The 26,643-nt window shown below is 41.8% G+C and overlaps 1 protein-coding gene across 24 annotated transcripts in view; it reads left to right on the forward strand.

Annotated features, from left to right (window-relative positions):
• The window catches only part of syngap1b (synaptic Ras GTPase activating protein 1b), a 182,259-nt gene that overhangs the window by 142,800 nt on the left and 12,816 nt on the right, over positions 1 to 26,643 (forward strand). For 11 of the 24 annotated variants that reach the window (XM_078932581.1, XM_023964288.2, XM_023964284.2 and 8 more), the window contains 12 exons: positions 662 to 997; positions 1,081 to 1,225; positions 3,450 to 3,594; positions 3,708 to 3,944; positions 4,689 to 4,890; positions 12,071 to 12,273; positions 13,556 to 13,754; positions 14,135 to 14,728; positions 15,674 to 16,099; positions 17,205 to 17,378; positions 17,482 to 17,693; positions 23,105 to 23,177. In XM_078932581.1, coding sequence (XP_078788707.1) covers positions 662 to 997; positions 1,081 to 1,225; positions 3,450 to 3,594; positions 3,708 to 3,944; positions 4,689 to 4,890; positions 12,071 to 12,273; positions 13,556 to 13,754; positions 14,135 to 14,728; positions 15,674 to 16,099; positions 17,205 to 17,378; positions 17,482 to 17,693; positions 23,105 to 23,177 — 2,946 coding nt within the window. Of the gene's footprint in view, positions 1 to 661; positions 998 to 1,080; positions 1,226 to 3,449; positions 3,595 to 3,707; positions 3,945 to 4,688; positions 4,891 to 12,070; positions 12,274 to 13,555; positions 13,755 to 14,134; positions 14,729 to 15,673; positions 16,100 to 17,204; positions 17,379 to 17,481; positions 17,694 to 18,415; positions 19,213 to 23,104; positions 23,178 to 26,643 lie in introns of those variants that run through there. The other 13 variants (XM_078932592.1, XM_078932588.1, XM_078932584.1 and 10 more) reach the window with 8 other exon arrangements.

Genomic DNA, 26,643 nt, shown 5'->3' on the forward strand with positions numbered 1-26,643 from the left:
TGGAGCCAGAACTAAAACAAATAAAGAAAAGATCATCTTGTTAATTTATTTGGATTTCAGTCAAATTAACATGTTTCTGAAAGTATTTTGAGTTTCCTGCTAAATATAAGACAATAATCCTTTTATGATTAATTTAAAAAAACACTTTGATGATTAAGTTTTTCCACTGCTCTAAAAATTTATCAAATTCATTCATGTTTTAATATTTGGGCTTTAATGAAGCAAATTAGCCCTTGTGCTATCATAGGCACTTTAACATTATGAGTGGGGTCATCTAGACCCACTAGACAGTGCGCTGAACCTTTTTTCTTCAATGCTTTGTGATCTTCACTGGTATCCATGGATTACATGAAATCTTTCCACCTTTATCCACCTTTGGCATGGTAGGAAGAACACGTCAATGTAAGGGTGGGGTCATCTAAGATAACACAAGGGTTAAGACAAAACTGTAAACTGCATGGTACAGTATACATAAACTGTATTGAAAGGATTTTCATTAGGACAGCAATCCATTATTTATGAAATTGTTTTTTTTCTTTACTTTTGTTTAGATGGCCATTTTTCTGGAATTGTAAAAGAAATATCTAAAAAACTAAAGTGCTTCAGCTTATTCAGATGTTTTTTCAGAGCTTTTATCCTTTTTGTTTTGTTTTGTTAAAAGGAAAAGAGCACATACCTAGGGCTGGTCAGCATCCCCATCTCCAGCATCACTGGACGTCAGTTTGTGGAGCAGTGGTACCCGGTCATCCAGCCCAGCGTCCTCACAAAGGGAGCTGGTGTTGGAGGGGGGAAGATCATCAACGCATCGCTTCGCCTGAAGTCCCGCTTCCAGACCATGAACATTCTGCCCATGGAGCTTTACAAGGAGTTCGCAGAGTACGTCACCAACAACTACCGCACCCTGTGTGCTGTTCTGGAGCCTGTGCTGAGCGTCAAGAGCAAAGAAGAGGTGGCGTGTGCTTTGGTGCACATACTGCAGAGCACGGGCAAGGCCAAGGTACACCGGTCTACTGACGTCAAGTGCGGCTCTGGCTCTCATTTAGCTTAACTAGGGAGTAATGCTGCTCTTTCTCTCTGCAGGATTTCCTGTCGGACATGGCAATGTGTGAAGTGGACAGATTCATCGACCGAGAACACCTTATCTTCAGAGAGAACACTCTGGCCACCAAAGCCATAGAAGAGTACCTCAAACTGATCGGACACAAGTACCTCAAGGATGCTATCGGTGAGCTGGAGCAGCGCTGTCCTCCGTCGTTTCCTTTACTCACTATTCACCGTAAAACTAAAGCCTAAACTCCAATACTGATCATCTGAGAAGTAACCTTTGTAGAAAAACGGATGCCTTTCCTAAGCCTGAAAGCTTTTCAATTTAAAAGCTGTTCGTGTTAAAATAATCAAAAGTGAAGACAACAAAGTGTGCCCATCTGTCGCCATGGTTTCTCTAAGGATCAATATATTTTTGACCGTATAGCTATAGAGATGCATGACACCGTTGTTTTGTGGTTTTTATATTTTTAAAACACAGCAAAAGCCACTTTATTTTGTGTAACTTTGGTCATAATAAAACATTATCTATTCAATACCAGGTCTTTAAATAATATAAGAAACATGTAAATAAAAATATATTTCACCTAAATGACACCTTCTGGCATAGTTCTGTCATTGGAATTAAAAGTTTAAGTGAACCACTCTCCCTTAAATACAGCCTTTCTAACCTTCTACTTCTGTTCAAATTAAAGTCTTAGTTGGCATATTAAATGTGCAATGAGAGGAGAAACCAAGTATAATTCCTCCTAGTGTCCTTGGTTTTTAACCCTTGTGATCTCCTAGGCACTTTAACATTGGTAGTTGGGTCATCTAGATCCACTAGACAGTGCGCTGAACCTTTTTCCTTCAATGGTTTGTGAACTTCACCATTGTCCATGGATTATATTAAATCATCTGTACCTTTATCCACCTTTGCTATGGTAGGGAGAACACGTCAATGGTCATCTTGACCCCATAGGATAGCACAGGGGTTATGGCAGAGGCCGTCACACTGCTCCAAAGTACAATTTGCGCATTGTCCACAGATGAAAACTGGTCACATTTAAAAGACGTGGAAAAAAGTTTGTGATCTTTATGGGAAATTTTGACAGATGCATCACGAATAAACCTGTTTAAACCACAGAAGAAGTACGAATAAACCACGCAAAGAACACGTACAAATCCGGTCGTGGGTGACATCACCAGCAGGTGTCGCTCTTCCTTACTCCAATGCCCCTGCAAGCAATGCGACTCAGGCGACTACAAATTGCTTTAAGTATGAACCTTCTATGGCGGGCGTGACTGTGGACGCTCGCTGAGATCTCCTGCTGCTGCTCTCGCCGGGGATCCCTTGTCTTGGCGGTAGTCTCTCCCACATACACACACATCATACCCCCACCCCCCGACCTTCTGCCTTGACTGGGGCCTGGCAGCTGATTGGTGAATTGGTGAGGATCAGGGGAATCCGACTGATTGAGACAAAGCATCAAGAGGGCCTGTGGCGGGAGCTGACCATGGTGCTGAAGCAATGTTACCTTAGCCATACATCCGTGAAAATTTCACATAGCTACAGACCCGCCTTTCGGGCTGCGCCGCGAAACACTTAAACGCATCAACTGCAACCGACCAAAGAATTTGAACTCTCAAAACCGAATTTGTGTAAAGAGTAAAAAGCCAAAACCCTCAACCGACATCCACGAACATAAGCGCATGACGAACTCAAGAAACATTTCTGAATCATGTATATCACGCATGTATCATGGAAAACCAAATTGTCAAACGTGGAAATTGCACAGAATGTACTTAGCGGCTGTGTGACACGGCGTTAACATCTAAATGCACGGTTCCCCTTAAACAGTTTCCTTTGAGGTAAAACGTAAGTAAACACGCTGGTCAATAGCGTACAGTGTAAACGTTCTCTGTGCCAAAACCTCACGGTTCTAAAAAGTGCCCCATAACTCTGTTGTTTTTACTAAGTAACTCTAACATGAGAGGCCCAACCCATACAACTGAAACTAGAACCAAATTACAGCAAGAAATTTAAAAAAGAAGTCGTTGCCATGGTTCACTCAAAAGAACTGAGTGAAGGACTAAACTTCCTCCACTCTCATGTTAAACAATAACCATGTCAGACAGAATAAACTCCAAACTAATGACCTCCTCATGGTATCTTGAGTTCTGTTTTTATGTGTCACTAATTCTGATAAGTCAACAGTTTATGCTCCCTAGTGTTCATGGAGCAGAAATGCACAAAAAAGAAGAGAAGCTAACTTGAAGGAGATTTGGTGGGCGTGTAAATCTAGCTTTAAATACTTTTGCTAACTGAAACATTAGGGGTTCCTGGTTGCATGTTATTTTTTTTTTAATCAAAGATGTACAGAATCAAACTGAACATAAGCCACATTCTGATCTGTAACTTTCAGGGGAGTTCATAAGGGCCTTGTATGAGTCAGAAGAAAATTGTGAAGTGGACCCAATGAGAATATCACCTTCAATTCTGCCAGACCATCAAGCCAACCTTCGCATGTGCTGTGAACTGGCCCTCTGCAAAATTGTCAACTCCCATTGGTGAGTTAAACGCTAAATAAATAAAGGATGTGTCTTATTGAGAAGAGACATTTTATGGGAGTTGGAGAGAAAGCCATCTGCAGACTGATGCATGGCTGCTGTTGCCTTCACAGCGTGTTCCCTCGAGAGCTAAAGGAAGTTTTCGCATCATGGAGGGTGCGCTGTGCAGAGCGGGGGCGCGAGGATATTGCAGACCGCCTCATCAGTGGCTCTCTGTTCCTGCGCTTCCTGTGTCCGGCCATCATGTCCCCGTCGCTTTTCAACCTCACCCAGGAGTATCCAGATGAGCAGACATCACGCACGCTCACCCTCATCGCTAAAGTTGTGCAAAATCTGGCCAATTTTTCCAAGTCAGTGAAGTGGTCATTTTCTATTCCAGTTTATGAATGTATACGGTTTTCCCGTTTGATAAGATTTAAATATCTTTTTAATCAGACAATTGTATGATCAGAAAGCTGAAAGCAAACAGTTCTTTCCTGTTTGAAATTCAGTCTTATTTTTTTTAGCTTTTTTTACAGGTTAAAACGTGACAGTAATGTTCATGTCAAAGACGGTGTCATCAGCGTACTAACTGATGAAAGAGATTATTTAACTTTTTTTTAAAGAATGGATGGAACTTTTTGTCAGCACATTCTATACTTTTAAAACCTGCTTGGGTGAACACTTTTGGTCAAAAAATGAATGGAAAAAAAATGTTTCCTCTCCTAATATATTTTTTGCAGGGATATTTTTTAGCTTTTTAATCTATTCACACAGGACTGGACACATTTAAATCACTTGATATTCAAAAAACGTTTATGCTTACTCTCATAATAGATAAGATGGAAACATTTTGAAATTCTCATTAGATGAATGGGTTTGACTGATGGATCAAAACTCTACTGGAAATTCTGAGATCCCTATAACACCATTTTTTGGGATTCTAAGTTAAAAGTATTTGTTTCTGAATGTTTTGAAGATAAATACACAAAAATACATGTAGGAATGGGAAGATTCTGGTTATATTTTTGCGGGCGTAATGATGTCAACCTTACTTTTAAATCAAAGCTTCTAGTGGGTGACCACTAACATTGGTATTCCTCTGACTCTGGCAGGTTTGGCAGCAAAGAGGAGTACATGTGTTTCATGAATGAGTTTTTAGAGATGGAGTGGGGCTCCATGCAACAGTTTCTCTATGAAATCTCCAACCTGGACAGCGTCAGCAATGCAGGCGGTTTCGAGGGATACATCGACCTGGGCAGGGAGCTGTCCATTCTGCACAGTCTCCTGTGGGAGGTCATGGCTCAGCTCAGCAAGGTGAGGATACTTTTTTTTTATGTTATATTCTCTAAAAACTTCTGGTTACATCACTGGAACCCTAAATCACTGGAACCCTAAATTCAGGAATGAATGTTGAGAACAGATCACAACAAGGCAGAATATCGTTATCTATAGTGCTGTACAAAGTGTTTTGTCCTTTACTGAGTCTATGACTGTGGAGTGATTCTGCCTCAGTTGTTGGAGTAGAATAACAGGAGACATTTAGGGCCCCTTGGTGGGGAGGGTGAGGGGACATCACTGTGAGTAATCAGGAGATGTCCCTCACCAGGGAGATGGTGATCGACTTCCGGAGGAAAAGGACTGTCTTACAACCCCTCCGCATCCTGGGCAAGGATGTAGAAGCGGTCGAGGAGTATAAATATCTGGGTGTGACTATTGACAGCAGACTGAGCTGGAGGAGCCACAGCACTGCTGTGTACAAGAAGGCCTGCAGCAGACTCTACTTCCTTAGGAAGCTGAGGTCCTTTAATGTGTGCAGCAAGATGCTGGGGATCTTCTACCAGTCTGTGGTAGCCAGCACCCTGTTCTCCTCCGTGGTCTGTCGTCTCGATGGGCTTCGAAGTAAAACATGAATTCAAAAGGATCATGAATACAAAGAGTTCAATAGGAAAATACTAAAATGAACTAACAAACTGACTAAGCTATACTGGCATCCCTGCCCTTAGACCCCCCTTCGCGGTAAGGAAAAACTCCCAAAAAAAACGGATTCCGGAAAAAACGAAGAAACCTCAGGGGTGCCCACATGAAGGAGGGATCCTCCCCCAGGACGGACAGGCGATTTACCAGAACTCTTAGAGAAGAATTAACTTATCTAAATCTACAACTACATATATAAAAGTCCAGCAGACGAGCTTCATCCAGCCGTGGTTGTGGGGACAGTCAAAGGCGCGAGTCGAGCCGGAGACAGGAACCACAGCCAGGTGTAGGAGCAGGAGCAGAGACGAGGTACTCGGTCAGGTACAGAGCAGAAACGAGCCAGAGATGAGCCAGAGGCAGGATCCACAGCCAGGTGTAGGAGCGCGAGCAAAGGCGAGGTAAACGGTCAGGAACTGGAGCACGGATGAACCAACTGGAATCCGGAAGCACTCCCACTCCCCAGGAGGGGAGAGGAAAAGAGGGACAATACATGAATCGCACTGCACCAAACAGAGTCATGGAGAACTAAATGATAAATTATGATCAAGAATAGAGGAGAGGAAGGGTAGAAGTAAAAAAGGAAAGAAGACAGAACCCCAGTGCACCATAGTTACCCCAGCTTCAACTTCTATCAGCCTTTTAAAAGAAATAGTTATTAAGTTTAATTTAAACAAATTAACATTAAGTTCAATAATCTCTGAATACTAACTAGTCTGACAATAAGCCTGTCCAAAGAGGAATGTTTTAAGTCTAACTTTGAATGTAGAAACTGAGTCGGCCTCTCTTACATGAGCTGGGAGTTTATTCCATAAGACAGGGGCTTGGTGACTAAACGCTCTACCTCCAACCGTACTTTTACTAATTATAGGAACCACAAGCAGTCCTGCATTTTGCGAACGAAGTGTTCTCATTGGATGGTAAGGGTCTATGACGGGCATCGTCAAATGGCGGACCGCGGTCCGAGTCCGGACCGAGTGACGAGTCTGCCCGGACCCGTTAAAACTTTTGATATTAATAAAAATATAAATCATTTGTTCATGCGCAGCTAATCTAGTAATTATGACAGGAGCGTCATCAATAGCCAAGCCAATCAAATCGATTGTTTACCTTTCAGCAACAGCGAGTGTGAGAGAGAGATGGAGAGGAGATGAGAGAAAATGGCTTGCTCAAAAATGAGAAAAGTAGATGCTGAAAACCGAACTTTTAAAGATGAATGGACGGACAAATACATGTTTATTCTGCCTGCAGCCAGTTCTAAACCTTTGTGTCTCATATGCTGTGAAAATGTGGCGTTAATCAAAAGTGGCAACGTTAAGCGTCACTATGAGACCAAACACGGGTCGTTTGAGGAAATGTACCCGCAGAAGTCCGCAGTGAGGGCAAGTAAAATCATCGAATTGAAAGCACAGTATGACAGGTCTACTCGTGTCATCACGCATGCATTTACCGGGCAGCAACGTGCAAATGAGTGTTCGTTAAAGATCGCGTGGATTTTGGCGCAACACAAGAAAGCATTCAGCGATGTGACAGTTGTAAAGGAGTGCTTAAATGCGGCTGCAGAAACCTTACTTGATGGTAAACTAAAAGATGACATGTGTGAAAAAATAAAAAAAATCCCATTGTCAGCTACAACAACAACTAGAAAAACTGAACTATTAGCAGAGGATGTGCTGGCACAGCTTGATGCAGCTGTTCAGAACGCAACATGCATATCCTTAGCCATTGATGAGTCCACAGATGTAACAGATAATGCCCAGCTTTTGGTGTATGTGAGATTTCCTCACAAAGAGAAGAAAGAGATGTGTGAGGACATGTTAGGTTCAACACCACTTGAGACACACACAAGAGGAGAGGATATATATGAGGGGATAAAGGAGATGCTCACAAAAAGAAAGATTAATCTGAAGCAAGTAGTGTCAGTCACCACGGATGGTGCACCTGCCATGGTTGGGACAGAGAAGGGGGCTGTTGCGCGGATGAAACAAGACAACCCTGATCTCATAGCCTACCACTGGATCATACATCAGACTGTTCTCTGTGCCATTCTGTCTGAAGAATTTGCTGAAGTAATGAATACCATGATGAAACTTATAAACTTCCTGAGGGCTTCCTCATCCCATCAGCATCGACTGCTGAGAGAATTTTTGAAGGAAATGGATGCAAATGCAAATGACCTACTACTCCACAACAACGTGAGATGGCTGAGTAAAGGCAATGCACTGGAACGCTTCTGGTCCATCCGAAAGGAAATAGCTGCTTTCTTACAGCAGCTCAAGAGTCAAAAAGCAACACAGTTTGCAAACTTTTTGCAAGATCAGCACAAGATGGATGTGGTGGCTTTTTTGGTGGACATCACAGGACACCTTAATGAGCTCAATTTAAAGCTGCAGGGTCAGAAAAATTCTATCTGCGATTTGATGAAAACTGTCCGCTCATTCCAGATTAAGCTGGACATTTTCAAAGAAGATCTCCAAGCAGATTGTGAGCATTTCCCACAAATGCGTGAACAAATTCAGGGTGAGAGAGACATTTCCCCTTATGTCGGCTTCATAGACAAGCTGATTGGAAACTTCTGTCAACGATTTGACTGCTTCAACCTTGGACACGAGCTCCTCCTGCTAATTGAGAATCCATTCCTTATCAGAGAAATCAGAGGATTTTCAAAGGAGGTGACACAGACCTTCAAGTGGGCACATCCTGGATCTTTACAGTTAGAGCTCACTGATTTGCAAGCAGATGTTGCTCTAAGGAGGCATTTTGAAACAACTGACTCTGCTACTTTCTGGTTACAGATTGTGCCAGAAACGATGTTCCCTGGTCTAACCAAAGTAGCACTACACACCTTGACCATGTTTGGATCAACTTACAGCTGTGAGACAGCTTTCTCGTCAATGAATATTATTAAAACAAAGTACCGTTCTAGGCTCACCAATGAGCATCTCCACATGAGCATGAGACTTGCACTAACCCCATTTAAGCCAAGATTCAAACTGCTGGCAGGACAGTTACATGCCCATTTCTCTCACTAGGAAAGAAAGATTGAAAGGGAGTAAGGAAAGGTTGAAAGGAGAGATGAAAAAGGGAGCTGCTCAAAGTTCTGCACTTTTTTTATTCAGTAAATTCTGCCCTGTTCTATTTTACTTGAAAAGTTTCCTGTGTTATTTTATTTAAAATGTAGTTCATTTTTTAAAAAGGTGGCAGTTCAAATGTCTTGTTTATTTTTTTCTTGAAGATTAAAAGCACTTTTATTTTATTCAAAATATTCTGAATGTTTTACATTACTTGAAATAGGCCCTAAGTTCAGGCTGCTCAAAGCTGTGTTTGCACTTTTTATTTATGTTATTCAGAATAATTTCAGTGTCTGTTAATTGACATGTAGTAAAGAGAACTACAGTATTGTTTTCCATTCAAGTACCATACAAGCTCAGACTTTTCGGTATGTTAAAAGCATATTACTTTGAAAACACTTGAAATGTAACAATAAATTATGTAGAAATGTATGTGCGTTATTGATTTTATTAACATGAGGGTACATTATGTTAAGTGAAAACATAAGATCCGGACCTTTGCTGGGAAAGATTTTTAGTAACTGGACCTTTTTGAATTTTAATTGAATACCCCTGGTCTATGAGGTCCTTAATGTAGGACGGGGCCATTCCATGTAAGGCCTTATAGGTTAACAGGAAGATCTTGAACTTGATTCTGGAATCAACTGGGAGCCAATGGAGCGAAACTAACACAGGAGTGATGTGATCTCTTCACATCACTTCACATTGCAGTCAGTGACACCAACAGACTGAACAAGGTGATCAGGAAGGCGGGTTCTGTCATTGGCTGCAAACAGGACACCTTTGAAGCAGTGATGGAGAGGAGGTCCCTGAACAGACTCCTTTCAATCATGGACAACCCTGAGCATCCTCTCCACCCTCTTCTGAACAAACAGCGGAGCTCCTTCTCTAGGAGGCTCAGACAGCTCCGCTCCAAAACTGCCCGGTACCAAAAGTCATTCATACCCAATGCAATAACCCTGTACAACAACACACAATGCAAAAGATAACCTTTGCACATTTTTTTATTATTATTATTATTATTTTCTTTATTATCTCTTTATTTAGTTGTTTTCGATTTTGCACATTTCTTTTGCACATCTTTTTACTTGCACTGTTCTGTAAATAGCTTTTTAAATTATAATACCTTGATGTCTGTATTTATGCTACATTTTCTTGTTCTTGCTTTTTTTTTTACTTAATTCTAAGTCTTTTTTTCCCTCTGCTGTCAGTTGCTATGGTGACAAACAAATTTCCCACGTGTGGGATCAATAAAGTATCAGAATCTCTGATTCTGATACCCTACTCGCCAATTTTAACTGCACCCCCCCTTAGTACACACACCCCTCCCCCTTCAATACATACATTCCAACATAAACACACACACATGCACACACACACCCTGTCAAACACACATGCACACACATTTTGCAAGGAAGGTGGGACCTGGGTCCATCTGTCCCCTACCCCTTCCCTGGTGGGGGGTGCGGGCCCCTTGGCGACGGCGGCCGTGTCCCCTGGGTGCCGGCTTCCTGGGCCCGGCGGTGCTCTCTCTGTACGGTGGGGGGGTTCACATTACACCTGAGCCGGGGGTGTTCGTGTCCCTGGGGGGTGGGTCCTGGTCCTTGCCCCTGAGCGCTGGGCCCCCCCAAACTTCCAACAGTGGCCGAGCCCAGTCGGGCCATGTTTACAACACCCGTTGTGGGCCCCCTTTTTTCCCCGGGGTTCCCCCCTCCTGGGCGGGGGCGGCGGGCCCCTGCCTTGCTCCTCCCTGGACCAACCGTGGGCCGGGTGGGTGGCTGCCTGGAGTGCGGAGCGGGTCTCCCTTTGGGGGGTCCTGGCTTGTACCTGGGGTTGGGGCGGGGGGATGCCCGGAACTCCTGGGTGGTGGTGGGGTGCTCGTCTGGGGCTGTGGGCGTCCTTCTCCGGTGGGGCCCTGCGTTGGGCTCTCCCGGCGCGGCGGGGGGGCTGCTTTCCTGGTTGGGCTGGGGCGGCGCTCTCTTTCCCTCCGCGCCTCCCTGCTCTCTGGGGGCCTCGCGGCGGTCCTGCTGGCCCTGGCCTGGGTGGCGGTCTTGGTCACCCGGGGGGCGGTTGTTCCCTGACTGTTCCCGTGTGGCGTTGGGGGGATTCCGGCTGCCGCTGCTGCTGCGACGGGGGTCTGGGTGTGGGGGTGGCTGGGCGCTCCTCCTCCTTCTTTTCACATTCCACCATCCATTTTAGAAGAACATAAACACTCACCTGAGCACAGGTGTTAGCTCACCTTTGCACTAACAGTTTGCATGATTGAATGAATGAAAGATTTCACACTAGTTGGTTTGAAGGCATAAGTATGCGTGTGTGAACACTATCTATTTTGTGTACATGTTGACATGTGGACATTTTTGCAGCTAGCAGGTGTGTTGATAACATTTGAGTGTGTGTGGACAGGCCCCGCCCTTTTTGTACTACATTTGAACCGTACCGTAATGATAAACAACCAGTAAACCTGTCTGCTCTATGCTGCTTCATGGTCTTACCCCCCCCTCTCACTATCACCCCCCCCTCTCTTACATCCCTCTCTCTTCTTCCCTTCTTTCATTTTCCGTCCGGTCCAACACCAAAGATTTACAAACATGGTTGAAATTAATAAAGTTTGGCCTCAATTACAAAAGGGGTTTATTCAGTCATGCCTTTGGTTTGTCTCAATATTAATAACCCCTCTTGTTAAAGTAAAATATGTCCAACACAAGAGGCCCTCAGCTCTCATCTGCCTGCCTAGCTGTTGGACAGGACAAGTTAAAAAAAAAACAAAAAGAAGAACAGGAGAGGTTGGTCAGCCTCTCCTGTAATGGTTCATCCTGGTTCTTCCGTGTTTTCTGCATTTGTGGGCGATGAATATCACTGTGGTTTGATGTCCCAAAGCTTTAGAAACAACTTTATAACCTTTCCAGACTCAGGTTCCCTGCTCTATAAGTACTTTAAGGCAATCTTAGCTGTGAACTGGTGGAACAGTTTGGGTTCCACCTGGTTTTCTATACAGAGCCATAGAGAGCTGTAACTCATTCTCTCTTAAAATGAAACACCTTTATTGACCTTTGCTATTTGTGTTCACATGCATATTTACTGTCTAATATTCATTTTTTTAAGATCATTTAAAATATTTAGGTTTGACTAATAAATGAAAAGTCAAGATGGGGGCAAACACTTTTTCTTTGTACCATTGGGGTCATAAAAAAATAGACGAACACAGAAAACGCTAGAAAGATGTACGCATCTCCACCAAGCTAGGGAACATTATTTTGTGCAGTTGAGTCTTAAAGTGGTCTCTATGTTCTCTCGCCTCAAACGTTTAGCTAAATGAGGCTGAGATTCTTCTCTGGAGGTCGATCTGACATCAGCAGCAGAAAAAAAAAGGCTTTTTCAATGGCACTAAAATGCCCATTGGTGAAAGATTTTCTCCAGCAGAAACAGTTTGCTTGTCTTCCCAACCTCAGGATGCCATCATCAAACTGGGTCCTTTGCCCCGCCTCCTGAACGACATCAGCATGGCGCTCCGTAACCCCCACCTCCAGAGGCAGCCGAGCCATCAAACAGACAGGGTTCCGGACAGGCAGTCTGACCGGCTGCTGTCCCGGCCCAGCTTCAACCGGGGCATTTCCTCCGAGTTTCAGAACCTCATGATGAGGGATCTCAACAGGTATGCTTGTTTTCTGCATCACACCACCTCCTGTTTTAATAATTTAATAAGGCCTGCACTTTCGAGATGTTTAGCAATTGTCTTGTCACTCTCTTTTAATGGATGTCTTATTATGGGGCCATTGTAGCTGTTTTTAATTTCTTTGAGATCTTTCATGAAGCAGATGTTTTGAATTCCACCAGCTGTTTCCAGCTCCAGCTGCCTCACAGATGCTGGAGTGAATCTTTTCTCTACTTACACTTATCTGGTTTGTTTTCCACTGCAGCTGTTTCAAACGCAATACCAGTTCAAGCTAACTTTGTTTGCACCATAACTGTTGGAAAGTAGAAAATTAGACAGTCTTCCACCTACATACACCTACGTACACTTAGGTATGAAGTGCACACCGTGAAAGTGCGGTCGGTAAGGGGCCAGTACTTGCACCTTACCAGTGAGTGTGGCGGAAGGTCAAAAGAATTACCCATGCATCATAATTGCGTGCAACTTACAGTAGCCTTGCAAATACTTCATGATACACTTACCACACGTATGACATGGAACGTTCCATTTTCAACTCTCCTCAAGGGAACTGCAAGACACTCCTATGCTTTCCTTAAGGTGTGGCCTCTCCTCTGTACGACCCTCCACTAGCCCGGACATCCAAGAACCACTGTGCGGTCAACCCCCACACAGTGGCATCTAACTAAGATGCTTTGTGTCAGAGACTGGGCATATTGTAATCCAAAGCATTCAAAATCTTTTTTTAACATTCTAATGCTATGTCCACACTGGGCATGTGTCACACGTTCAGGAACTGTTTTTTTGCGCTTTCTTAGCATGTGGTATTCACACTGGGCTGTTTCTACCCAATAATAGCGCATTTACTCATAGTTGGAAGAGTCTTGGTGGTGCAAATCTCATGTGTCTTGCTGCAGACTTTTTCTTTCACAGCTCTATTCCAATATATATATGAATGACTTGGTGTCATATATTTCTTGACAGGCAAAAAACCTAATTATTAGTATCTCCTCAGTTATTGAATGGTTGACACTTTCATGAATTAAGTGAAGTATGCTACCCCTACGTCACTATCAAATCCGAGTCAGTGGTTGGTCAAAGTTCAGCTGATGATGCAACGGCCATGCATTTTGTATGTAGAGCCCGAAAACTGACTTAAAAACTTGTGTAGCGCCATGTGAACGTGAGAGTTTAGAACACGTCTTTACATTGACTTTTCATTGTAAGTAAGTCAACGCAGCCGGTGTGTACATACCTTCAAGCGTCACTCTCCGTTGTCTTCCAGCTCTATCGACATCACTCGTTTGCCTTCCCCCACCTCCACCGGGGGGGTCATGCCATCCCGCGCCCAGTTGAGTTTTCAGGACCGCGACCACCCTCATCGAGCCTCCAAGGACATGTTTTACGTCTCCCGCCCTCCCCTGGCCCGGTCCAGCCCAGCCTACTGCACAAGCAGCTCAGACATCACAGAACCAGACCCCAAGGTGAGTTTGATCCTGCGGGCTTAGGGAGTCATCATCCATCCACTAGGTGTACCTATCTTTCTCTGAGCGCGCTCAGTATGGCATGCATGCTGTCATACTTGGAAGTGTCTGCCATCCAGTTGTGGAGGCTCTAGTTTGTCATGACATCTGCTTTTTTTTCCACTGATTCACCTCGCAATTCATCTAGCGGTATTTCCTGGGAAATACGTTCAGGCATTGCGATACCCGAGCAGCCCTCGTGGTAAAAACACCTGCACCACCCTAACCCATGTCATCCTTGGCCACCCAACATAATTAAAGCAGGGGCCCATCAGCCTCTCATATCCCTTACTATCTAGGTGCTCAGTGTCAATAAAAGCGTATCTATGATGGACCTCCAGGATTCCCGAATGAACAGCGTGTCTAATCTGCAGTCGGTGGACATGCTCAACTCCTCCCAGGCCTCCATCGCCGGCATGGGCAGCTTCGGCGGGCTGAGCAGCGGAGGCGGTGGCGGCCTGGGGTCGGGCCTGAGCAGCCAGCTGCGGGCTGGTGGGAGGTTGTCAGCTGGCTCTGGCGGCTCCAGTATGTCCGGCGGCCTCCGGCTGAGCCAGCTGAGCCAGATGGGCACCACCTCCGACTCGCTATCCCAGCAGCAGCAACAGCAGGCCGCCGCCATGCGCTACCCGCTTTCCTTCCAGAATCCCCTCTTTCATCTGGCGACGGCTGACGGCCCCCAGCAGCACCAACTCCATCACCAGCACAGCCGGGCTCAACCACCAGCTCCCATTCTACTGGCCCCAGAGCCCGAGCCCTCTCACCCGTCCTACATCCCACAGTTTGCCCATGGGGGGTTCTCCCGCAGTGAGGATCTGTCCACCCTCAGGACCAGGGACGGGCACCTGGGCCAACCCAGCATCATCCACTCACACAGCTACAGCGACGACTACACCAGGGCCGAGTTCGGCCGCAGGCAGATGTCCACGCATGTGCAGGTAACTGTGCAGATTTCACCCAGACCTTTCCATCCTCAAAATCCGCCCAAATGTCCTCAGAATTCTCAGAAGTTGTTTTACCAACACCTTCTCTTTGCTGTTTTCACCGATCTAACCGCAAGTGGAATGAGCCAAAACTGACTTCAGGGTTTTCTTATTTGCATAAAAGAGCAAACAGAGAGACGTCTTTGAAGCCTAAAACAACACTTGAGCTTTGTGCTGCACCGTGGCAGCTGGTCTCATCACACAATAATCCACATTCCTAATGTGCCAAACAGAAGAAATCCACTCTCAGATTTCCACCACTGAATACAAACTGCTTTTGAGTAGACGCATCTCACTACAACTGAAATCAAAAGGTTCTCCGATGTGTTGCAGCTTAATTTTATGGTTTGTGTGATTTCTCTCCAGCTAAAATGTGGTTTAAGAAAGTTTCATGCTGCTTTAAGCTTTCTAGTGTGGTTTAGCGATAAAATCCAAGCTGAAACATGAAAACCCCTCTGAATTATTCTGGTTTCTGCTGAGTCTGTAATTGAAAATCTCTCAGCATTTTTCGTGAAGTCTGATTTAAATTTTACTAATATCATCCTAGAGTTTCATGAGTGTCTCCTCCTAACTGATTCAGAAGAAGAAGCAAATAAAGGGGATGATTGTGGGAAACTGCATTTTCTGAAGCAGTTTTCCATAAAATATTATTTCAGAAAGACCCAGAAAAAAACATCCTTGGCAATGGAGACAGAATTTCCCAGTTTTTACCCCCAAATATTAATATTTTAATATTGTACTTATTGTAGAATATCACATAATTATACACAATATGACATACAGTACTATACATTTGTAGGGTTATTTGTAATTTTATTAATGACAGTTCCCTGTATCAAACTTAAAAATGAATCATGTAACAATGCAGGTAATGTCTTGTTTACCTGGTTTCTTTTGAAGGATAATCTCCAGCAGCAACAGCAAATGATGGGTATAGCTTCCCAGACTGGGACCTCCCACTCTTCCTTGGCCACCACGCCGCCATCGACAGTCCAACCCATGCGCCAGAGTTCAGTTGCTCCGCCTCCCAGCCAGCGCGTCAAGTCACAAACTTCCCATCAGCTCTCCGTCAGCTCGGCCGCCGCCCCCGCTGCTTCCGGGAAAAACCGGCCGCAGAGCGGGAACCTCCTCCCATCACCAGAGTCCGGCTACGGCGGCAGGCCGCGGCAGCTGTCAGTTAAAGACAACACTGCCCCAGGTCTTCCCCACCAGCAGAGCTCAGTCAGGGAAAGTGGGAGTCCACAGGGGACAACCAGCCAGAGCGCTCAGCAGTCACCACAGCAGAAGTCTCAACAGCACCTTCTCAAACCCACAATGACCAAACAGGTATTGTCGGTGCCCTCCCATGGCTGTTCTTTTTTTCCTCTGTTCTTCAGGGTTGTTTTTTTTTTGTGTCAGCAATATTTAAAATTTAAGAAAGATCAAATTATTTAAACTCAGAAACAGATTTCAGTTTAGTCTTCTGTCACAATGACTTATAAATCATATGACAAAGGTGTTTGATTAACCAATTACATGCTGTATGGTTTGAAATATGTCTGTCTAGCGCTAGAATTGCTGACTTTATGTCAACTGGGTATTAAAAGGAGTTCATCTGGGATCAGTTCTGGGACAATTTAAGATTGATCATGATGGGTAGCTCAGCTCGGTCGGTGAGGTAGGAAGCTGCCAAGCAGGGATCCAAGATTCGATTCCCGGAGGGGAATAAACAACGGTTCTGGGGGACCCTTAACGTTGCTGCCTCCTGAGCGCTCCCCCAGGGGATGCGTCATATGTGGAGACAAATTTCCCTATTGTGTGATAAATGAAGTATCAATTTTTTATTATTAATATTATTTTATATTATTATTGATACTGAGATATATTGTTGACCCACATAAATTACGTTGATCAAATTTAACCTTAAATGCCACGGGGAGGGAACCCTCTGTGAAGTTAAAACTCTCTGAATGGCTACATAAAAGTGATTATATAGTTCGCTTAATTCAACATTGTATACAATCAGCAAAAATTGATGAGGTAGCTTAAGATATTAATTTGATTTAGTATTAATGTTTGCTTTTCAATGTTATTTTTATTTAAGTTTGCTGTGTCTAACACAGCTCAGACTTGCTCCTATTGAACTTTAAGTCCCATGGGTTTACGGCCTTCCCACAGTACTTTTTTAATAAGCTCTTTTTCAAATTGTTTTTTTTTTCCATCTGCTCCTTCTTCACAATTATTTGAATAAAGAAATACTCAGAAATGCGATTTTAGCCTTCCTTTATTAATGTATGCCCTCTATTATCAGGAAAATCCCACAAAAAACACGTTAAAAACACCAAAAAAAACATTTTTTGCAAAGTTGGTTCTAAATCCTCATGTTGGCTGTTGTTAATGTCTATGAGCCAGTCTTCTTTCTGATACTCAGAGTGCTGTCATTTCTCTGCAGGGCTCACAGACTCCATCTACCCTCAACCCCCCAACCCCGGCGAATGAGCGGACGGTGGCCTGGGTGTCCAACATGCCTCATCTGTCAGCGGACATAGAGAGTTCAAGAATTGATCGTGAAGACTATAAATTGAAGGAGTACTCAAAGAGCATGGATGAGTCGCGTATGGACAGGGTACGTACCATTTCTGTGGGACATCGGGTCTATGCTGAAAGGTGTCTCAATTAATATTGGAACTTTAAACTCCAAAATCTTGTCCTCTCGGCCTCCTCTTCAGGTGCGGGAGTACGAGGAAGAAATCAACTCTCTGAAGGAGCGACTCATGATGTCTCACAAAAAGTTGGAGGAGTACGAACGGAGGCTCCTCCTACAGGAGCAGCAGACCAATAAGATCCTCCTACAGTACCAGAATCGCCTGGAGGACAGTGAGCGGAGGCTACGGTACCAGCAAGTGGAGAAAGACTCCCAAATTAAAGGAATAATTAGCAGGTAAATGGAGGCTGTTTATGGGATGGAGGCCAGAAGACAGCTAAGATGTCCTGTGGTCTTTTTAGGGCCGTTTCGATTCATGCTTTCCCTTTTTGAATATTTGGAACAGCCTATGCAAATATGTACGATTGTATTTAGATAGATTACAAGTCATATATTTTTCCTAAAACACACTTGATATTTTGGAAAAAAAGAGTCTGAAAGCAAAGAAGATGCTACGTTTAAGGAAATGAGGTATAAGGCGATAAAATAAATGACACAGATTTCTGTCGTCCCAAACAGACATGCATGGCAGACTCCCCTGCTGGGTGTTTCTTTTCAAGCCAAACAAGTGCATCTCTGATGGTCTTCTAAGCTTATGTTGTAAGAGTGTTATGTTAAAACACTTCCTGAAAACTCCAGCTGAGCTCCAATTTATCAGTCCAGTGTGCATGTGAAGCTGTAATGGAATGGCCTTTGAGCAAACGTTTTTTTTTTTTTTGTTTTTTAATAATTCGCTAACAAATGAAGCAGTTTGTGAGCCATGAGTGGAAAATTGATCACAGAGCGAACAACCAAAATAGCTGCATGTTGTTTCCACACTACACTATTTTTGTTGTACTTATGTTGGGGATAGAGGTCAGTTTAAAAGGAAAAAAAAAGTGCAATATTTTCACATCTTATCTGCAAGTGAAGGGTGGATATCAGTGACAGAGAATATTGCCACTTCTGATCCACTCCAGGAAAGAAGACTCGGAATGAAGACAGAGTCCCGCTGGTCTTGTAAATAAGCCATCGTTCAAACCTCCTGCGTCGCCCTGTGCTGTTGCACCCACCAGCAGCCGTTTTTATCAGCACAGTTCAGCCGTTCGAATGGATTTTGGAATCCACATTGATTCCACTTAGTTTTTTGTTTAACAGTAAAAAAGAAAAAAAAAAAAGCACAAGAGGATTCACAAAAGAAGAAGCATGTCTGCACTTTCCAGTGAATTTTTCTGGACTTTCATGACTTTGGAGGGTCACACTTTAACAGCTCTTCCTTTTTACACCAACCCCAATCACAGAAGGACTACTCCAATTTCTGGGAACATGGGGACTGATGCCAAAAATATGAGGTGCATCACTGACAATTCCTGAATCGAATGAATAGTGAAGATTCGAGCACAGACCCTTAAAGCATCACCCGTGACTACCCTACCCAAACTGCTGCATACACAAAAGCAACACTTGAGGCTTGCACTTGCAACTTGTGTGACTCACCTTGACCACACAAGGAGGGATTAAGTAGCAGATCTGGATGCTTCCGAGTCGATATAAACCCACAGTTTACTGAGCCAAACTGTCATGAAGTGCATTGCAAGACTCGTGCCTCATCAGGACACTGGATGAGTTTCTAAAAGTGCACACAAGCAATGTAAAAAGTGCAGAGAGCGTGGATGCAAAGAAGCACCGTCTCAGGCCACACAACCTGGATTGACTGGACTCCAGAATCTTAAGGACAAGTGCAACCATAGCCTTATGTTCCCTAAGAAAAAAAAAATGTTCTGTTGGGTCTTTAGAGGTACATCCATTTGGTGGGGATGCCAGCCTGGGTTCTCTTGGAGCTGAGCCTCACATTTAGAGATTTCCTTTCAAAGAAGCCTTAATGTTTTGCGCGCAGACTTTACTTTAAGAGCAACTGACCAGGTACACCTTTTGTTCTCAACAATCTAATTTAAACCAAAGCCACATGTTAAATTTAGGACAAGTTATTTTAAAGTTACTGAGATACTGAATCCACTTTACCTGTAGCATAATACCTATATATTTTTTGTCTCCAGGGTAATAATCTCATCAGTTGGCTACAGGCTCTTTTTTTATTTTAGTTGAGATATTTAAAATTATAAATATAAATGAAAGTATTTATTCTCCCCAGCTGTGAACTAAAGAAATGTAAGTTGAAGATGCAGCAGACCAGAAAAGAGAAATTCAATGCACCGATCATAGTAATAATCTATTTTTAACTATAATCCATAATGTATTCAATTTGATGATGCAAGAGCCATAATGATTATGCTATGTTAAATATATAAAAGTATTCTACAGAGAGTGAGATTGTAACTATTTTAATCTTGCAATAGCTAACTTTTTTAGCAAGAGAAGCGCAATAACGGCAACAATATTTCCCCATGTGCTGTTTCTGCAAAGTGCACATCCGGAAATATTGTTTGCATTTTTCTGTACATAAAGACACAGTGACTTCCTGCCAAACTCTTCTCAACCAGATGCCATCGAAAGAGTCAGAATAACACTTGGAGGACTGTAAAGCGCAACGTAACAAACAGACAACACGTCAACAGCGATGTTAACTCAAAAACCATCTGTTCTGTGTTTAACTTTATCTCCAAGCTTCTTATGTTCTTTTGGTGAACTTTTCTGCTTTTCAAATACAGCCTGCATAGAATATTACTCCTTATTTCACGCAAACATGACTTTCTTTCCTCTGTATGATTTTGCTGTACATGCTCGGTATGATTTTGACCTGCAGTTCCGTCATTGGTGGTGTCCGGTGACGTGGTGATTAGAATAGTTTCTCGAGAAAGTTAAAAAATGCTTTCATCTAACTTATACTGTATACTTTTGTTATTAGTATGACATTTATCTTCAATATAATTTTTTTTTCCTCATAAATTTCATTATAAATATACACATATACAAATATCTATCAGTATATTATCCGCCTCTTTTGTAGCAACAACATATTGATCGGCTGTAAAGATTGTATGACGGCTACCTAATGTTTAAGTCTTGCAAATGAAGGCATTTCGGCTTGAGATGTGCGTGTGGTCAAAAGGCGTAAAGCAACAGCCAAGGGTTTGTTTTCACTTTTGCACAGAACTGAGTCAAAAAGCTGCAAATGATTCCCGTCTAAGCAGGTGAGTTGATGCCCAGATGAGATTCTGAGGACAGGTAGATCTGGAGTTACGGTTCAGCATCAAGATCAGCTATGGCATCATCATAATGATTGTTTAATTTTAACGAAACACATGTAGAAAGACAACCAAGCAGATCAGTCTCAATGGATTTATGGCTTTTTCATTTACTCATTGATTTATTTAAACTCTTAGAATTAAGTACAAGTGGAAATACTTTATAGTTTTTGGCTTCTAATCTCAACACGTTAATGTCGTTTGTCACTTATTTGCAACAAACCATTAAATACAGGACTCCGCTTAATTTAGCATCACCTTAAATGGAAATAAAACACTGAAGATTATGATTTAAAGACCCTTTCTAATGAAATTTCTTTGGTGTTTTTGATTTTTTTTGTGGCATTTTTCTGATGATGAAGGACATTTATAAAGATTTATAAACATTTATTTGAATCGTTGTAAATCAGGATTAGACATGATTTATCGAAACTCCACCATCATTAAGGACCACATGTAGGCTACGGCAGACGCATTAAATTTCTGCAGCAGCACTAGCGCTCATCATCATCTATCAAAGGAGACGTCGCCGTCTTCTTCAGGCCGTGGAGCGGCGAGCTCCTTACATGTGGGATGGGCCACGGATTAAACCGTTTTGGAAAATGGTAGTCGGGCATTTTCCAGAGGAGCTGTGGATCCAACAATTCCACATGACACGCTCAACTTTTGATGAGCTGTGTGATGCAGTGGGACCTCTGGTGGCGCCCGCTGCGTAGCGCCCAAGGCAGCCAGCTGCTACAAAGAAGTGCATCGCCATCCGGTTGTTGGTCACGTGACTCTCTAAATTTAGAAAAAGTGTTTCCCTTGCAGTAACAGTCCATTCATATTTGTTGGGTTATTTCTTAGCAGTAATTTAAAATTTACGTTGCTAAGCAGAAAAATATAGCTATAATAAAGCCAATTTGGAAGAATGTTGCTCAGTAGTGGTCCTCAGGATTCAGTACTTATTGTCCAGCCTTACAGGATACCTGGTAGGTAAGGCACCAAAGAAGCTCGATGCAGAACCATCAACCCAGTCCAAACAGACTTGAGTTATAGATATTTTTCTGAGTGGTGCTCACCAACCTAAACATACAATGACTCTCCTGAGGCTAACTTTAAGAAAAAGAAGTGTAGCTCAGGCGGTTGGGTAAAAAGGGGAAATATTTGCAGCTCCTTTTTGATGCAGATCTGACTTACTGTTGATTTTTACATTTTCTTTACATGTCCTTTTGTCTTCTGCTTTTTTTTTTTTTTGTCCTCTGTAGCAAGAATATCCAGACATTGTGACCTCATGTCTGCAGATGCATTGTTTCAGACTAAATGTACGACTTGACCTCAAAAGCACACTACTTGAAGTACAAATGGATTTGTTTTTTTTGTTTTTTTTTTGGTTGTTGTAACACGATCACCCGCACGAGTCATTGTCTGCCTTTTGGAAGTCATGTCTAACCTGAATGCTGTATTCTCATGTCACATTCCATTGTTTTTGGGACAGTGCAAGTATTTCTGTCTGTGCTTATGACTGACTCTTCCTTTTCCTGTTATTTTGTAAAGAAATATCTCAGCGCTGTACAATATTTACGGAATAAAACGTCCAAAAACCTCTGTTGGAAACTTCACCTGTTGATTTTGCTTCTTTATTGTCAACGTGTGCCGCTGTTCTTAATAAAATGATATGTAATGGCAAGGTTTCACGTGAATGGAAGGGTTGGTAAGTTCTCCGCTGATTAACTGGTAAATTCAATAGATTTATGTTTTAAAGGATGTCTGTGAAGACAAATGAAGGTTTGAAGTTTCTCCCTTGTTTACTAAAACAAAGACCCAACTAAACGCTGGAAATTAGTGAAAAGATGCTGGTAAAGCTGTCAAATGAAGCCTGGAGGAATGATAACAAGTACTCACAGTTTCCATTTTGATGTTTTATCATCCAACAACATAAGTTTAGCCAATTGGCTCTAAGAGGAAATCCTGATTGGCTCTATCCAGAGTTATAATCCCAGACCGGGGAAGCTTCACTGTACATTGGCTCGTGAAACCGGCAGCAGATCTCCAATTCAAGTCATCAAAACGATTAGTCAAAGGATTTTCAAGCCAGGTCAGCGCATGTTGTGTGAGATGGGGCAATTCCCAGGGGATGATTAGGATCTGCCACCAAACGGTTCACTTCAGTGGGAGCTCAGCGTAATAGTCCACAGTTGGACGCAAATGGCGCTTTGTAAACCTCTATAATCAGACACAAATGCTTTGATGAATCCCACAGGGCTGTAGGGAAAAAGGCTCCACCGGCTCAAATTGGCTGAGCCTCATCTAATGTGGTCATTTATTATTAAGGGATTCAGATTTTAGACGCAGGTAACCTGAGGCTTTGTAGCTGAGATGTTGTCGCACCAGATGTTGGATGCTAAGCATCTTGTGGATCTTGAATTTATAATACTCCCTCTGTTTCTGTCATCCTCCCTCTCCTTTTTCTCTGCTTCCAAGACTCATGGCTGTGGAGGATGAGATAAGGGGAGGACCCGTTCTTGAGCCAAAAACCAGGATATTCGCTGATCAGGTCTGTGAGACTGCTTCTTCTCTGCTACAGTGGCCCGTGCTTTCTGCCTCTTCGTCTCTTCATGTCCCCAGCTGTTGTTATGAACCCGTCTACTCTCTGTTTGTCTTCTGATCGGCTTGGCCTGTCCCTGACCTGTCCTCCTTTATGTTTGGGTTTGCCCGCCTTCGTCTGCCAGCATAACAGACAATCAAATGCGTTTACTTAACTGAAGCCCGAAACACCCCCCCGCCGGCTTAAAGCGAGCGTATCCGGGTCGGTGACTGCATGACGCCAAAACCAGTTGTTCTGTTGAACTGCTGAGCTCGGCATTGTGCTGTGTTGTTGCGTCTTCAGGAGCTTTTGCCTCTTTTCATCTTACGTACATTCTGTCAAATCAGCGGGCCTCCTTTGAGTCATGCATTAAAAATAGGAAGTGCGTGTGGTCTTGTCCACAAAATACCCCCAATGGAGGAGGTAATCAGACCGACTGACACCGATGCAGAGGAGCAGGAGAAATCCAAACAACTTCACTGCTGCACTAAAAAAATTCAGGTTATTCACAAAACTATCTATTAAAGTGGTACATGCGGGAGAAATTTTTCAATGTTTTAATGTTGCACCAAAGCCTTAAAAATTGGAACTTGTAGTGAATATCTTAGCGTTTTTAGAATATTTTTTTTTTTATCAAATGTTTGAAATGGAATGGCATTAAAGCAGTTTCGGAACAATTGGAAGGTAAAATCAAAAGAAAAATCAAAGGTTTTTAGCTATTATTACTGTCAATTATAGTATTATTTAATCACAAAAAGACCAAAAAATGGTCTCCCTTTTAAATCAAGATTTAGTAATAACGTTGACCTAAAAAAAAGGGAGAATGGAAATAAAAGGAAGGCTACAACAAACAGAGTCCATATAAAAAGAAATGTAAACAACTAAAGATACAAAAATTGATCTAAAAGATGTAAACCTGTATTAAATGTGCCTTTTTTCTGTTTTAGGACATGTGAATTAAATAACCTAATATGTATGAAACCCCCATTTACTTAAAAAATAAAAACACATTTTCTATTTATCACAAGTGTTTAGAAAAAGTGTTTATAGACATTATGTAAATTTGATCTAAAAAAAAAAACATCCTTTGGACATGAAAGAAAAAAATAACCAATTATGGTGGTAATTAAAAACCAAAACGGCATAATAGGTGTTTGGAGCTCAGTTTACACGTGTCTGCAAGGGCTTCCTTTAATGGTTAAAAAAAGAAAATTGTATTTCATAAAGTTGTTAAAAGTGCAGAGAAAACACTCATAAATGTAACTTGATGAAAACCAAAATGCTGTCAACTAAATGTTTGAACTTAAACCTGGAAAAACAGGCAAAAAATAAAAGCATATATGTATGAGTATATATATATATATATATATTTATACATATTTATGCATATTTATATATATATACACACACACAATGAAAAAGTAACACAAATTACATAAAATACATTTGTTAAAAAAAAAAAACTCTGTATTTTATTTACCTGTGATGGTTCCATCATCTGGATTTAGTTTTTGTGAGTTACTGATGTTATTCATCCGATCCAAGAGAATTTCTGAACTCTAATTTAGAATGATAAAAGAACTGGTTCAGAATAATTATATATATTTTTAAATTCCCTCAAAACAACATGAAGGGAACATGAAGAGAAGGGAAAAGACACTAGAGAAGAAAAATAAACTTCAACTCATGTGAGCATTGCTGCTTGTTTTTTCTGGAAGAGGTAAAAAAATCTCAGAGTAATTCCTCTTGAGGTCATGTCCTTTGCTGCACGCCTCCGTCTCCTGGGCCGGAAAAAGCTCATTTTCTCCTCAACCGTTCTTCCCCTCCACTGTTAAGTTTTTAATGTACGATTTCCTTTTTTTTTTTTTTTATTACTCACAATATAAAACTCAATCACCACCAACAGCGTTTTCAAAACTTCCCCCCTGCTTTTTTTTACACATCGACACAGCATTTTTACTATTTATGAACACAGAGACCAAATTTACAGGAGAAATCCAATAACACGTGCAACAGAAATTTAATAATGGATGCTAATCTGATGAAGCTACAGATCAAAGCTATATTTGGACATAGATATTTTCAGTTTGTGCCTAAATAACTTATTATTATTATTAGTACCGGTAGTGTACAATCCATATTTTCTAGAAAAACTCCTTCCTCTTAAAGCTACAACTTTCTGTTTTGAGAAAAAAAGACTTTTAAAAACTAAATGGGACCAAATATAAAAAAATCAAAGCTGTGAGGGGAAAAAAGGAAGATTTACCTTCTCTATGGTCTATATTTTATGTAAATTAACCCCCTAAATGGACAAAACCAATGCTTTCAAAGAAAACATTTCATAATTTTATTAATTTATGTAAAAGTTGAACATTTTTCTGTAAATCTTATCAAAAAAAAAAAGAAGTGGCCAGTGTGCATGACAGCAAAAACGTCCCTGAAAACGATTTCTTTAGTTTTATGTAAAAGTGTTTAATTTTTATGGCAGCATTTGAACCTTGAAAAAATGTAAGTTTTAATCACTTTTCTCTAGTAAAACATTTTCCCTTTAATAGATTTATTCATACAACTGAAAACTTAAAAAATGTTTTTGTAGTCAAACAAGTTTCAGAGATTAAAACAAACAGATAAACAAGCAATAAAAAAAACGATTGATTTGGTTTTAATTTAATTTGATGGTATATTGCAAGAATTAAAAATAAAGGACTAGGACAATAAAAAAACATAATCGACAAAAAAATCTAACTTATATTAGCTATCAAGTCATACTATGATCAGAAAAAATGAGCAAATGAGCAAAAATGAAAGATGATGTTACAAAAAACAGTTAAAACTAAACATGCTGACAAGGATGTAAGACACATAATAAAGATAGGATTTACTAAATGCAAAGATAGTTCAACAATTGCCTAAGAGTTCAAAAGAATGCAAAAGAAAAAGGATTTCTCACCTATCAAGAGCTAAAATAGCCAAATTAATGCTTAGAAATTTCAAATACTACTGAATTTCAAAATAAAAGCCAAAAGAAATGTCAAATGAAATCTGAAAATTCTACATAAGGCACAAAATAAGTACACAACCTAGGACAACTAAAGGAAGGTTTTACTGCCTAACTCAGGGTAACTCTAGACCCAGTTTTATCTCTTGACTCTCACATTTTGCCACTTGTCCGTACTTGTTTTTATCATTTAAAAAACATTGCCAAACTGAGTCCAATTGTGTCGCGTTCTGAGATGCTCATCCATGCTTTGATTTCTTCTCGCCTTTATTATTGCACCGAGCCTTTGCAGCAGTGGCTCCGTCCCTCTGGAACTCCCTTCCTCTCAGACTTAGTGTTTTCTTTTAGAATAGCAACTAAAATGCTTTTTACTGTTGTGCCGCTTTACTTTATGTTGTTTTGTAAAGCACTTTGTGATTTTTTTATCTTGAAATGTGC

The sequence above is a fragment of the Oryzias latipes genome, chromosome 16 (genome assembly GCF_053564925.1).
Source record: "Oryzias latipes strain Hd-rR chromosome 16, Olatipes_Hd-rR_3.1".
In the NCBI taxonomy this organism is placed as follows: Eukaryota; Metazoa; Chordata; class Actinopteri; order Beloniformes; family Adrianichthyidae; genus Oryzias; species Oryzias latipes.